At 40.7% G+C, this 15,821-nt stretch overlaps 1 protein-coding gene across 1 annotated transcript in view; it reads right to left on the minus strand.

Moving 5' to 3' along the window:
- Positions 1-15,821, minus strand: part of BMT2 (base methyltransferase of 25S rRNA 2 homolog) — a 66,830-nt gene that overhangs the window by 23,345 nt on the left and 27,664 nt on the right. Inside the window, exons 2-3 of the mRNA XM_019543403.1 lie at positions 14,946-15,087; positions 9,210-9,383 (exon numbers count right to left, since the gene is read on the minus strand). Coding sequence (XP_019398948.1) covers positions 9,210-9,383; positions 14,946-15,087 — 316 coding nt within the window. The remainder of the gene's footprint in view (positions 1-9,209; positions 9,384-14,945; positions 15,088-15,821) is intronic.

A 15,821-nucleotide genomic window follows, 5' to 3' on the forward strand; every position in this document is an offset into this window, starting at 1 on the left:
CACAGGCTGCGAGTGCTTGCAGTGTTGGGCACCAGGCATGGGGCGGACAAGGGGCTGCCTTTCTCCAAGCAGAGACAAAACCTTGGGGTGGACAAGGGGCTGCCTTTCTCCAAGCAGGGACAAAACCTTGGGGCGGACAAGGGGCTGCCTTTCTCCAAGCAGGGAAAAAAACTGAGTGCATCCCAGGGAAAAGCTGAGTGTATGCCCCTCCCTTGCCCCACACCCGGTACCCCACACTGCAGGTGCTCGCAGCTCACGTGGGGCTGTCCATTTTTGACAGGAACCAAGGGCAGAGAAATACTGATTTTCTATATTTTAATAGCCTCATGGACTGCACCTGGCCCATGGGCCAGATTTTGCCCACCCCTGCCTTAAATGCTGGAGGCTGAACCTAGAAGAGAAACAGTATAAAAAACCCCAGTCATACCCTGCTCATTTTCCTTTTTAGCATCCACTCTGCTAGTGTGCCACAATACTGGGCAAGAAAGACCTATGTTCTGATCCAATAAACGACTGTTCTTATATAAGGCTGGAAACAGTAATTAGGGCTTGAAAGGCAAGCCATATGAGGAGACAAAAGCAAGTTGTGTTTATCTTGCAGAATAGGTTCATAAGAGGGGACATGATAGCAGTCTTCAACTACCTGAAAGGCTGCCCTAAAGGAAAGAGCAAATACCTTTTCTTTTCTTGTGCAGGGTAGGACATGAACCCATGGCTTGAAATTGCAGCAAAGCAGGTTTAGATTGGCCATCAGAAAAAACTTCTTCACTGTTAGAACAGTGAGTAAGTGGAACAATCTGCTTAAGGAAGTTGTTGAATCTCCATCATTGGAGGTGTTCAAGAAGCGGCTGGATAGGCATTGATCAGGGATGACATAGTCATAGCCGTGTCTATGTTCTAGTATGGGTATTTCTCATGTTTCTGGGCTTTGCTGGTTAGTGCCAGGAAGAAATATTTTCCCTTCCTGTTACTATATAGGTTAGGGAGTTTTTTAAGCCTTCCTCAGATGCACTGAGGAAGCACTGGGTGTTGGCTGCAGCCCAGGCTGGGGATTTTGACAGGTGTGCACCAACGGTCCTCTTAGGACTCAAATCCAGAGGTTTCTGGCAGGTCTCACCTCCGTTCAGGGGGTGAGACCAAATGCCATATTTGGGATCAGGAAGAAATTTTACCTCATGGTCAGACTGGTATGAACTGTGGGAGTTTTTGCCTTCTATAGCAGGGGGTTTGGCCCTCTTCCCAGGATTTCTTTAGCATATTTTAACCACCTCTGCAGCCACAGGATGATCCCCATGGTTCCCCTGCTTAACCTAGGGCAGATTAGGGTGTTATGTCCAAGTTGACGGTCTACTTTTGGTAGAATGTGAGACAATGGGTTTATATAGGGATGATCTTGCCTCAGGCAAGGAGTTGGAAATGACCTCTAGAGGTCCTTTCCAGCCCTACTTCTCTATGACTATGTAAATATTCCCCACTGCACCCCCACCAAAGAAAAAAGTGCTAAACTTGAAGGTTTAACTTAAAATTTAAAACCTCAAAACACAGTACTGGTTACTGGCTATTTAGGAGTAACAGGGTAATAAAAGAATATATAAAAATGCAATTACCCAGTTTTAGTTGCTAATAATTCAGAAACAGGACCTTGAATGCTTAAGGTCTTTAAGCCCGTATTTTGGAGGGAGGGGAATTACTGATGCTACCATGCTTTTGAGTCTAGCAGACCACAAAACAGTTCAGTTTAGCACAGGTGAGAGTAATTATTTTGGCTGGAAGGCTGCTTAACAAGTTTTGGTGAGTTGTCAAGGGCCGCAAGGGTAGCCCACAGATGCTCCGCCCACTGGTTCCCATCTTGGGATCAGAAGTCCCACCCCTAACCACTGACCTTTGCTGCCCTAAGTCTCTCCCCTTTCCCCAGAAGTACTCTGTTTGGAAATCTGGATGTACCTGCTTTCAGTAGGTGTTATTATAATACCCACTCCATCTGCTATAACTTATTTTAACTTTATTTAAAAAATATTTTTGTCATGGTTTGTGTTTGCATAGCATATCTAGAAGCAATTGAATAACAGCTCAGAATACATTCTTACTCTTACTGGGTGTGAGGGATAAAGGAGTATATGTGGTTGGGGATATGTAGTTGGCATGTGTCGGAAGATGCGAGTGTGGGTATGGTGGGGTGGGAGTGTGTGGGAGCTGTGGGAGGGTGTGTTTGGGGTATGGTGGGGGCGTGGGAGGGTGTTGGTGTGCATGTGGATATGGTGGGGAGTTATGGTGGGGAGTGGGAGTGTGTGCGGGGTTATGGTGGTGGGGTGGGAAGTGGGGAGCCAGCCCTGCCCATCCCATCTTGGCTGCAGCGTGAGGTTCCCGACTGCAAGGCTGGGACCCACATGGCACAGTGTGGAGCCGACCTAGCCTGGCGCTGACACATGGTTCCTGGCTACAAGGCCAGGACCCACAAGGAGCCGACCTGGCCTTCCTTAGTCTATCTATCCTAGCACATATGGTATCCTACTGCATGGCAGGGACCCATGCAGTATGGCACAGAGGGGCTGGGCCAGGCTGGCTCTATGCTGTACTGTGCAGGTCCTGGCCTTACAGCCAGAACGCCGTGGTACTGGGACAGGCCAGGATGGCCCCTGCCATGCCATATGCAACCCAACCTTGCAGCAAGGAACTGCATGCTGCATCCAAGATGGGACAGAATGGATGGGGCTGGCTCCCCACTTCCAACCATACCCCCAACACACACCCACACCCTTCCACAGCCCCCACCACAAGTTCCCACCCCTCCACCACAGCCCCACTGCATGGCTGGGACCCACATGGCACAGCACAGAACCGGCCAGGCTCATCCCTTCCTAGCAACACATGGTTCCTGGCTGCACACTAGAGTAATGGTAGGTCCCATGCCATCAGGCTGGGCCAGCTGCGTGCCTCCACTTGGTTCTCCTGGCACTCTTGCCAGGAGCAGCACACGGAAGCAAAGAGCCAGAGTCCTACAAGCCCCATGGACTGGGGCAATCCCCAGCGCTCTTCCCCTGCCCATTCTTATTTAAATTTCAACTCTCACATGACAGTGCACTGGGGAACAGCCACACGGTTGCCAGGGCTTTCCTGTGCTGCCATGGGAAGCAGCAGCAGCATCTGGGTCCAAGCACCTGCCCACCCCTGACCCAAACTGGGTCACTCCAGCTGGCAGCCTAAAAAAGGTTGCTGACTACTATTATAGAGAATGACTTTCTCCAGCAATATTGGCTTCTAGATTTCTCCCTTTCACTCAATCTATGGTTTCACATTTCTCTCCCTCACCCACAAGCAGCAAAAATTATAATTCTGTTTATTTTCCTGCTTCTATTTGCTGTTTTTTAAGCTAGCTTTGTAAATAGCTAGCCTCCTTACTGGTATTCAAAGTACTACACAATTAAAGAAAAAAAACATACAAAGGGACACATGAACACATAGCTCCAAATGTTATTGGTATGCCATCTACTCCATGGTCAAGCTAGAGACGCATCTTCCACATGCAATACGCTAGCATTTATTTCCTTCAGCCATTTGCAAATACTCAGACCAGTCAGCATGGAGACAGTTCACAGAACTGTAAGATCAAAATTGTAGTAGATATGAAATATTTTACTAAAGTTCCTGCCTAGTACTGTTCTACTCCTTTAATCCACCAGCCTGGTAGTCAAAAGAAATCAATCTACTTGACTATTTCTTGTTCATAATCTCATTATTTAAGCAATAGTTTCTCTTAAAATATTTGTGTCATTATCTTACAAGGCACTGAACCAAGATTTACTGATTGGCAAGTAGCCTGGATGTTTCCCTCCAGGATCTATCTTCAACATCCATTCCATATTACTTTCCTCCAATCATACAGTGTTCCACTAAGACCACCAAAATTTCATCTACAGGCATACCTTGTTTTATTGCGCTTCGCAGATATTGGGTTTTTTTTTTTTTTTTTTTACAAATTGAAGGTTTGTGGCAACCCTGCGTCGAGCAAGTCTATCAGCACCATTTTTCCATCGGTTAGCATTTTTTAGCAATAAAGTATTTTTTAATTAAGGTATGTACATTTTTTTTTAGACATAATGCTATTGCACACTTAATAGACTACAATATAGTGTAAACATAACTTTTACATGCACGGGGAAACCAAAAAATTCGTGTGACTCGCTTTATTGTGATATTTGCTTTATTGCGGTGGTCTGGAACCGAACTCGCAATATCTCCGAGGTATGCCTGTAATTCCTTTAATGCTTTGTCCTACATGGTATGAAATTAAGAATGTCACAAAATGGATTATTTAATTAAAATGTCACTATTCCCTTAAAAGGTCTTCTTTCAATTCTTTTTAGCAGGTTTCACTTTTTCTTGAAGATTTTTGCAGGGAGGGGTTGTTTGTATATCAACTACTTAAATAATCAATTTTACCTACATCTCAATTTAGAACAGTCTCCTTCAGTACTACCTTTCTCACCAAATATTTTTTTAAAACTTCTCTTACACTCTTCAGATGGTAATTAACTTATCTAAGATTCTGCTTGTTCCCATTTCCATCCAAGTCTTTAACAGCTTTTTGTTAGGACTTTTTAAGTCTTGGGTACTTGGAAAAGTCTTTCAGGAAGCCACTCTGCAGGAAGTGACCGTTCTCTCCCAGAGGAACAGTAGTCTCTTGCCCCATAAATATGCTGCTTTGTTCCACATTCATGGATGAACCCTTCCAGTGCATCATATTCCCTAGGTACTTCAATTCCCTCTCAACTCAGTTTCTTGAATTTTAATAACTATTTCTGTATTTTGTGAACCCTCTATGCTGAATTCAATTAACTTCTTGCCATTGGGATAAAGTTTCTCATTACCATATTTTCCAGTCACTTCCTACAGGTACCTTTTCAGTTTTACACATTTATTCACTCAGGAGCACTTTGAAGATGTTATCACACTCCACTACTGATTTATTTTTCCCCACTTTTACCAACAGGGAGGGTCCAGCATTGCTAAGCTCTCTGGCAGAGATCAAACCCACCTACTTTCATATCACAGTTACAAGTATTTCTTTTATATTCCAAATGCAACCACAACTCAACATCTGTGTGTTAGTAGTCCGAGCTTCTCTTGCTTGTTCACCATAGTCCTTGCATTCCTGCAGACGTATGTTCACATTCTTTTAAATACTAGGCAGGAAAATGAAGGAGGCTTTTGTTTATACAAAAACATATTTTATGCATCTGAGGTGTAGCTCAAAGCAGCCTCCTAATTGTATTCATTCTAAGGCTACCAAACTGGTTTTGGCAGTAGTCTCTGATCTTGAATCCAGCATAAATACACATTACAAAGTGACAAAAACAACATAGTTACCATGGAGTATATAATCAAAAATATGAAGCTATTACAGTTCATATAGCAAGAGACATACAAAGTCATTAACAGGGATCCTGTTTTTCTGTTTAAAAATTGCAAATTCTCTGATAAAAAACCCCAAATCTGCAAAGTGAAATCTCTCCCTCTCCCTATCAATTGAACACAATGTTTTACAGATATATTTACAATTCTAAAGCAATTTGGAAAAATACCAGTGCCTCAAACACTATAATAAAACAAATTCTAAATACCTATAAATTCTGGTATTTAATTTTGGGACTTTTATCATGGGGGGGGGGAGGAAAAAAAAAAAAAATCAGAGCTCCCCCTGCCCCCTTCACTCACCAGGATGCAGGTCCAGGCCCCTCACTCCCAAGCTACAGCCCCCCATCCCTTTCAGTGCCCCCTCACTCCCTCCCCCCTGCCAGAGGGAGCTCCCAGCTGCCAGGGCTATGGAGTCAGAGACCCAGGTTCACAGCCCTCTGCCCCCACCCCTTCCACCAGTGCCTGAGTCCTGGCTGTCACCTGCAGGAGGTGGTAGCTACTGTGGTAGAGCAGAGTGCAGAGTCCAGCTTCCCCATACTTGAGGGTAGTATGGCTAGAACAGAGCTCATGGGAGCAGGGGGGAAGGAGGAGGCTGTGTAAGATGCCCACTACAGGCTCAGGCTCTCTACCCTGCTGCCCTTCCCTGGGGGCTTCCATGGCACAGCGAGTGGGCCCAGTGCAGCAGAGCAGAGAGGAGCTGGGCAGGGAAGCTCAATGCCACTGCTGGGAGCTCTGCACCACCCTGGTGAGGTACTCCCTACCTGCCCAGCAGCAGGGTATGCGGGCCCCCTGTCAAAAGGGGGAAATTCTCAGGTTTTTTTCCCCCCCATTTTTACAGGGAAAACCTGTATCCCTGTTCATTAAAAGGGTTATTTAACATGCTATTGTCAAACCAGGGACAGCATAAGCACTGGTATGCAGTTCTTAAATTACTGTAAGTTTCCCTGAATTCTGTCAAAGAAGGGTCACCTATAAAATGGCATTAAGGCAATCTCTATTATCAGTAATACATATTCTTGAGCGTCAAATTAGTGTAAACTGTGATGTATTATTTGATGTAGAAAAATTCCCCATTAAGAAATAGGCAGTTTCTGGTTTGTTTGGAACAAAATGGAAAAGCCATAATACAGCAAGACCAATAGTAGCTTTGGACTTGGACCAAATCTAAGCTAGCAATTAAAAAGATAAGGCATATTAAGAATATGGCTCCACTTTTGACAAGGTTTAGACGAGATCACTGTAGTTAAGATTCATAATAATGCTAAGAATCCATAAACTGCCACTATAAACTGTACGTCTCAAAAACAGAGCAAATACTGTGAAGTAGCATTATCTGAATATCAGCTCATTTACTTGTAAAATGAGTTAAACACAGAAATCTATTTACTCTTGAAATAAAGATCTAGTCATAACAACATAAGTTTTCTATTTTATTATTATTTGCAGTTGCATATCTTCTAGACCACTATGTTTTTAGCTGCCAACCCTATAAACTCAACTTGGAACCTTAGCCAAGTTCTTTTCAATTTCTATATAAATAAAAAAATAGAAATTTTGCAGTAAAGAACCCTGTTGTATCATAAATCAGACCTGAATTTATCATCTCACTCTTCTACAGCCATATTAGGTCTGCAACACTAGCAGCCAAAAAGCAAGCTGTGCAATCCTTTTTGTCACTGAAGTCAGCAGGTTTAACTTAATACACAAGCATGTTTAATGAATAGACAACGTTTTTGTTATGGTCAAGAACCATAATTAATCCACAACATATTTCTCATTGCAAGATCTACCCAGCCTTCCTTCTTAAACCTCCCTCTAGAATGTCCACAGCTCTGGCTAGTTACCGTAGCTATACCATGAGTGGTACTTTGCCTCCTTTTTCAAAGGATAGAAAAGATTCTTATCATATAGGTTGTGCACAGCTAGAACCAGAAAATGTTGCCAAATGTATCACTTGGTTTGTGCATGGGGCTCCAACCCCCTTGTTTATCATTGTGGCTAGAAAAGGTGTTTTGAGAATCAACTCTATATCCAGTTTCTTCTCTCCTGAACTCCTGAATCAAGTAGAACATGACAGTGTTGAAGGAGGTGAGGTAGTGGAACACACACAAAGCGATCATGCTTAAAAATTCCAGTTAATTAAAAGACACATAATTTTTCTTCTTCAAATGTTTGTCCTTGTGTGCATTTAACTGCAGGAGATTCCTGAGCAGAAAGCTAAAGAAGTAGACAGGTGTTTGCAATCTTGTCATGTAGATTGAAGAAATACCCTGCCAAAAGAGGCATCCAATGGAAATGTATTAAAGCATAATGCACAGAATACCAGGCTACTGCCCTGCATGTCAGTGACAGGAGGCTTTTTAAAAGAAAGCAACTGAAGCTGCATAGGCCTTAGCTTTAATTCTTAAAAATCAGAACTAAGTATAATACAAAGAGAGATCCATTTCTGGGAGTATTTGGGTGCAGACTGCACCACCTTTCACTTTGCCAAAGATAAAAGACACGGTCCTTTTAATAGCTAATAAATAATTCCAGTTAATGTTATGCTGTTTAGGAAAATATGCAGTTAAGTAAATAGCTTGATTAAAATGGAACTGCAAGGCTATTTTGGGTAGAAATGTCACGTGGTCTCAGTTTCATCATGATAAAAAATCCTGTGGGACACAAGTTGACCCAGTTCTCCCTCCTTTCTTAGGATTATAGGAAAGTAGGGCTGGAAGGGAATTCATAAGGTCACCTGAGTAGTGCCACAGAGTAGACAACTTTTGCAGAGAGGTAAAGAAATACATAATGAGGTTATAATACCACCAAGGGATTTTGTGTAGCCTGTGGTGAAACCCTTAGCCTTGCCCAACCCAGATGCAGGAGGCAGCCTAGGCTATGGTACATGCAGCCAGTCCTAGCATCCCTGAGCATGCAGCAGGGCTGGGGCGCTGCAGCAGCCATACTCACTTCCCAGCAGCCCAGCGGTGGCAGCTCCTTCCTGGTGCTGCTGCCAGTCTTTGCCACTGCCAGACCCCCTGCTACCAGTCCCCACAGCTGCTGCTGCCCACTCACTTCAGCCAATTTACTCCATAGCCACTGCTGGGGACACTGGATGGGGCAGGCAGACAGGGACACCATGGAAACTGGCTGAGACCTGCACAGGCCGGTCATGCAGCGGGTTGGATGGGATGGGGCCATGGGCAGGCGGGGAGTGACATCCAGCAGGATTGGTGGGCAGGTCTCGGATTGCAGAGCAGTGACAAGGCAGAATAGAAGCAGAACAGTTCGGAAAGATACCTTAGAAAAATGTTGCATTTTTAAAAAGATAAATATTACAGAAAGTTAAGTAATTCAAAGTTAAGGTTACATATCAAATAGTTCATTAACAGTAAACAATTAAGATAAAAAAATCCTTGTCCATGAAGAAGCACCTACCATCCATATTATATTTCTTAAAATAAGTGGACTGGTTTCCTCAGTTTCCAAATGAATTACCTTTTTTTCCCCCCCAATGTTTCTTCTGTCTGTACATAAGAACACTAATGAAGTTAAACAGCTTTACACTTGAGGAAATGGTTGTTAAATTAAATAGACTGAACTGTCAATATCAGGCTATATTTAAAAAACAAACAAACCCCTAGTTTAAATCATCACCTAATGACAAATACTATAGCAGTGCATATATTTCCTTCTTTCACGAACTTCTTTCCTAGAAAAGTTGGCTTAGACTGATTTTATATAGTAAGGCATTGCAAATCCATAAAATTGAAAAAAAATATTTTTATAGTAAAAAGAAAGTTACAACTTACTCTTCTGTTATGGCTTCATGATTTGTGAAGCTGAAGTTGGGCAATGGATCTTCAGTTTTAGGAGTCTGGTGAACATTAAAGGCTGCCGGGGTCTTAGAGGCAAGAAGTGCTCTTTTCTCATCTTTTTCAAGTGCCTTCTTTTTTCCACCATTTTGAAAATATTCTCTGCACACGCTAAAAACAAAAAAAACTCCCAGAAGTTATTTTAGTGTATTTGATGCAATTTGATGAAACAGCTATAATTGAGACTAAAAGGTACTTGAATTTCCATATTACTTAAGAATTACAATAAGACTATGATTTGCTTTTTAAAAAAAACCCTGATTACACCAAGAATTCATACAATTAATACTTCCATAAAACATCATTAATTTGTATCAGCAGGACAACGCCATATTAAATATGGATGACAAATGGTTTTAAATGTAATCTGCTTTACTATACAAAACAAAAATAAAAGCACTGAAGTTCTGTAACAAAGTTCTCCATTAAAATGACAGTACATACCGAGAGAAAAATGAATAATGCTAGAAACCAGCCTAAAATATAAAATGCATTATTTCTACTAGTTTTCAAAAGCTACTTATATTTTTAATGTCTGTGCATTTTCCACATGGTGCACAGATGAAATGGCAACCTTTTTTTCTAAATGATTTGATAAAGGAAGTCATTAAATGCCGGACAAAGTGAGGTATATGGGTAAATTCCAAGTTGGCTACGCATAAATAAAGCCTAACTTTCAAGGGAGAAGGACCATGCATCTAATTAGTATACCTTTATCAGGATTACAACTGAAGTGAATTCAAACCTTCCCTGCATCTTGCTCCAAACCAGCAAGCACATACACACACCACATGCCCACATGCTTTATCATCTCCAGAACCAAAGAGGCATGGTAAGTGCCAGGTAAGACACTTAACACAAAGGAGAAATGTCATATTTCTCACAACACCCTCCCCCCCCCCCCAAAAATAAAGATGTGCATTTTAAGTGGGCCAGCTGTTTTCTTCACTAGAAAAGCAGCACATCTGGAGACACCAGGCATGCCATGCAAATGCCAAGATGGCTACTGCTGGTGTCTGCTCAGCAAAATGATGCAGCATTAACCCTGTCAGTGCCAAAGCTTGGCTGAGCATGGTAGCTTTGTCCAAAGCAGCAAGTGAGTTCTTGGTAGGGTCTTGATGATGCTCATGATGTGAAAACAATTCTTTTTTTAAAGGTACTTATACAAAGAGAGTTAACAGTCTTGGAACTGCCCTTGCAATGACAGACTAAGTCAGTCCTCGCAGGAACATAGTGTCCATGAAGTGTGGCATCCCAGGAGAGACTGACATATCAGGAAGTTCCTGATGCCACACTTCCTTAACACTCTATGTTTCCAGGATGACCTACTCTAAGGTCACAGTCAGCCATGACTCCAGAAAAAAATTCCTTATGTTCTACCTTCTAAATAGAAGTTGCAGGTTTTACTTGGGGACATATTGTGTGCGTAAATGTATTGGCTAACCCTGACACATTGGACCAGTATAGGTAAATTAATTTTACAATCAGTTGAAATGGGGATGTGTTTCTGTAACTGCACGGCTATAGTTGATGTGATGGTCTTAAAAAAATTTGTGTTGTACAATTAATTAAATGTTTGGTCTGATTAAATACAGTTAATGTACTTAGAGGTTTACCAAATACAGGTATCTGAGCACTGTTTTCAGAACTCAGAGTTTATAACGCAACTTACTTGTAGCTCAATATCTACTATTCTTTCCGAAATAAAGTTGCACAAATTTGACAGTTTTAAGAAACTCAGTGTGGTAGAATATGTTCAAAGTATTTTTCAACAAGTCCATACATAAAGTAGGAAAGCATGATAGCATAGCAGTTCCATTATCTACGAATGCCACACAACTGCAAATCAGAAAAAAAAACAGACAAGGTGACTTGCATGAAGTGTCATACCAGTAACAGAAACAACACAGGCATCTCCAATATAAACATGCCTTGTTTTCTTAACAGTGATTCCCCACGCATAAACTAAAAAGCTAATCTCTCCATCAGGCAAAACAGAAAAAAAGATAAGTAAAGTTTAGATTTCCAGCTTAATTTGTTCTCTTACTAAAGCCAGATGAGATACCACGAATATACTATTTTGCCGAATCAACTGGTATCGAGTTCTTATTTGTACTTTCTTGGCAAACACAAGTCATTTTAACCTTAATACAAAGGATGCATTATTCAGATTTTATGGTAGCAATACCATAATTAATAAAAATAGTACCTTCCATTTTGACCAATCATTTAACTTTTGCAATAAGGCAAGGGAAAACACCCAGCGAGTTACTGCTGAAACGGTAATGAGAAGGGTTGAATATTACACTATATTGGCTATGTGGCAGCTGGTTAATATGCTTATTAACAGTTCAAAGATTATGCCTTTCATAACTGTCAAATCCAGTCTGTATTAAAAAAGTTAACGTTTCAAAAAAATTCCTTCCTGATTGTTTCAGCTACCTCAGCCATTATCCTGAAGATGTTTTCATCTTCATTCTAACCCGAGTTTTTCAATTTTTTTCTAGAAAAATAGAAGTTCACATGAAAAAAAAATTAGCAGTCATACAGAAACTCCCATTGATATCAACTTACTCAGTTAAGGTACATCTAAGGAACAAGAGTAAAATATCTGCCTTCATTTCACACTGATCATTTTTGGCAGAAGTTGGCATGTGAATGCTTAACTAGAACATAAGAGCTGTTTGCCTCAGGTTAATTCTGCCTCTTTTACTGCGTATATCTAGTGCTTACTACACCACTTAATAAAATAAACCTTATAGTGTAGGAATGGCATTGCACCCATTTCTTGATATCTGTTTTTCAATTCAATTTTTATTTCTTCCCTTTACAAAGGCACAAAACTTGCTGTACAATCACTTGGCTCTATAACCATTTTGATAATGAAGCCTAAGGCCTGTTAGAGAACCAAATATCAGTAGTATTCAAGCATCTCTAATTTCTCTTCACTGAGGCTGAACAAAGTGATTAGCCAAATTTCCATGAAATACCTATGTTTTCAATAGGCTCTAGGACTGCTGTACTCTTCTAGGAAGCAGAATGATGAATCCCTATGCATAAACAAAACTAATCTGACAGCTAGTATGTTTGTAGCACATTCCTTGATATTTTAGAAGTTTACGGTTGTTACATATTATATAACAGTAAATCTAATCCTCGATTAGTTTTTACCTTCACTGTACTTTTTGAGGGGTGTGGCAGCGGGGAGGGGGGAGATTAAATAAGGACACTATAGACTACATTTTATTCTTGGGCACCTCTGATTTATTTACTAACAAACTCAGGGATCTAATTAACAGAAAAATATTCAAGCTGAGAAAAATCTTTATACAACCTATTTTTCCATACATTAAAGGTACTGCATCTCCATGTAGACAGGACATATATGTTTGATGCTGGATCTAACTTCAAGTCTTCAGTCACTGCTTTTAAGCATTATAATCAAGTTTCAACTATGACAAATACCAGATTTTTGAGAAACAACTATGGGATGCAGTTTCTTCTACTACCTGCAAATTCCAAGTACTGTTCTAGAAAAACAAATTCATTTTGAGACTCAGATGCCACACACAATTGCTCCAATTTTGTTTATGCAATTTACAACTTGCAAAATCAAAGTAATTTTAGATGGAAGAATCTGCAGCCCTCCAACCATCACTATGATAACATCCAGACTGTATTTAAAAAGAACAATGAACATGGAATTCCACCTCTACAGAACTCCAAATCCACTTCACCTACCTCTTTTCACCCTCACATTGTGAAGCAAGCCTTAAATCTGATTAAACCAGATGCAAAACTTGACATTACATCTTTGCTAACAAGTCTGATCTTGGTATCATCTGCAAGGGGGGCAGTAAAGGAGGACAAGTTGCCATTACAGAATAATTGGAAATCATCCATTTAAATGGTCAAAATTCAACAGAATATGTCCAAAGTCAAAGTCAAAATAAGATACCTTGGAACACTGAATATAGACTACACCTGAAAATGGGAAAACTTCTTTGAAAGCAGCGATTCAAAGAAGGACTTGGGAATTTACTGATAGCCACCTTGACATCATTCTCGGTGAAAGATTATGGCATCATGGATATATTTAATCTTTTTATACAAGTAGATTTTGATCCTGAGTGTACAAACCACTACTGGAAATTTCTTGCAGTATAGACATTGGAGATACATTTAGCAAATAGGAGAAAGTTCAAAGGAGTGTCCCAGAAAAATTTAGGGACTGTAAAGCTTGTTTCATAATGTGAGGCTGAATTGGCTAAACTAAAAGAAGATGCAAAATGATCTGATTGCTGGGCATAGGTACTAATATTTGGAAGAGGTATTTCTAAAATGGGGCCGGATGGATTTCAGCCCTGTGGATAAAGATAAAATGTTTGAAGTCAAAGAAATTCAAATCTGAATTAAGATGCAATATTCTAGCTATATTAATAAGTAACTATTATAATAGGTTTATCAGAAGCAATGATAAATGCACCATTACTACGAGTCCTGAGGATTAGATTAAATCTCTGAAAAAAGTGTGTTAAAATCTAGGGTCGCAGGGAATTGTGTAAAGAACTAGATGGTCACAGCTGTCCCTTTTGGCCTCTGAATTTATGAATCCTCTTGTTAATTCATAAGTCACTGGGAACAGGATGTTAATATTTATCTGTAAAAGCAATTGTGACTGTGCTTTAAGACAACTATAATCAAGCCTTATGCTTCAGGGCTTTAAGCCAGTCACCTGCAGAAGTCAGGAAGCAAGTGCTCCAAGGTGGTACAGAAAAACTTCTGTCCTCAGATGCTTGTCTGGGGCATCTTGTTCACATATTCAAACTCATTGTTAAACTGGGATTCAGATGAATACGCCCTAAATGGGAGTAACAGTTTTTCATGGGAGAGGTGTCACCTCCTGTGGCATGGCCGGATAAAATAATCTGGTCATCCAAGAAATTCCATACAACTGCAGATTCACGTGCCTTTGTGACACCTTAGTGTCTCCTACTTTCTGCTTGTGGAACACACTTCAGGAACTGAGGACTGAAGTTCTTTCATCAAACCGCAGTTACTATGCTCTAATTAGGGGTAACTGGAGAAGATTATGCAATCTGTAATATAAACGGAGTCAGACAACATCTAAATCTCTCGGGGCCAAATACTCTTACAAAAATTTACACATTATTTAAAAATACCTTGGAAAGTGATCAGAATATATGACAAATATACAAAAATTAGCATATTTAATAAATCAATATGCTACAAACCAGTCCTTTAACAGCCTATACAAATTAAACCTGAAATGTTGTAACAATATACTACCTCTAGGTCTTATGGACAGATTTAGAATGAATTATGCTTTTTGCTAAATAGCACATTTACCTGAAAACAAATCTCAGTATCTTAGGAAAAAACCTGATTAGTTACCTAAGAATGGTTTAGAACTTAAATCTTGATTTACAGTGGGGCAGGGAGGAAGGGTAGGGGGATATCACATGCTAATTTTAAATGCAAGACAACCTCATAGAAAATTTGACATCTACTAAAACATAACCACATATTAAAACATATATTTTGGAGATAAGTATAGTAGGTAGGAAGCTACTCCTATACTATGCATAGACTAAAGAATTTTGAGACAGAGAAAGCTTAAAACCTATCTTAGAAGTCCAGATAAGGTTTTACCTGCAACACCATTCAATTCGGCCTTCCCCTTCGTAAGTTTTTGCCCAGTGTTTATCTGCAAGGTTTTTCATAGCTACAGCATATTCACAGAGCGTTTCTTCATCCTCACAGTGTTCTCGCCAGATCTTTTCAAAGTCTCCCACTAAAAAAATCCCAAAAGACACAGTGTGAATTATATGTATTATAGTAATATTACAAACTTAACATTTTTAATATAGAACAAAAGAAATTTCCTCAGCTGGCATGCAGTCAGATAAAAAGTTAGTAAGTTTTCCTGTTACAACAGTTTAGATTGGGATAGTCAGCCTTCAGCCTACCAGCCAAATGTAGCCATCCGGTCTGGAAGTTTAGCAGAGGGGGGAAACTGGCCATTAATATGACCACCCTCCCTCCCCTGCTGCCACATTTCCCAGCACCAAGTCCTGCGGGGCTGGGCTGGATCAAGGTGGACTATGGCCCCCTCTCCTCCCTGTGGAAGTGATCACACCCCCTTTTCCTCTGCAGGGTCACATTGGGACCAACCTTCCCCTGCCCCCCTCTACGCAGCCAGATGGTACCTGCTGTGCCCGTCTTAGGCACTAGGTTGGGACCACCAGCCAGATCTAGTCAATGGACAGACCAGGCACTGCCCATCTAGCCTGCTAGGTGAAAAGGGTTGAGCACCACTGGCCTGGATTAATAAAGCCCAGGGTTTTTGCCATTTATAGAATACATTTTTACTAGCATGGACAGCAACATTAAGGTGTCATTTTCTAGCTGATCTCAGGAAAACAGATCTTACAATGACAGGCTGAGAGCCATGGGACTCTTTAGCCTGGAAAAGCACAGGCTCAGGGGTGATCTGATGGCCACCTATTAAGTTTATCAGGGGTGACC

This window comes from Crocodylus porosus, unplaced genomic scaffold (assembly GCF_001723895.1).
Source record: "Crocodylus porosus isolate Cpor-Errol unplaced genomic scaffold, CroPor_comp1, whole genome shotgun sequence".
NCBI classification, from domain to species: domain Eukaryota; kingdom Metazoa; phylum Chordata; order Crocodylia; family Crocodylidae; genus Crocodylus; species Crocodylus porosus.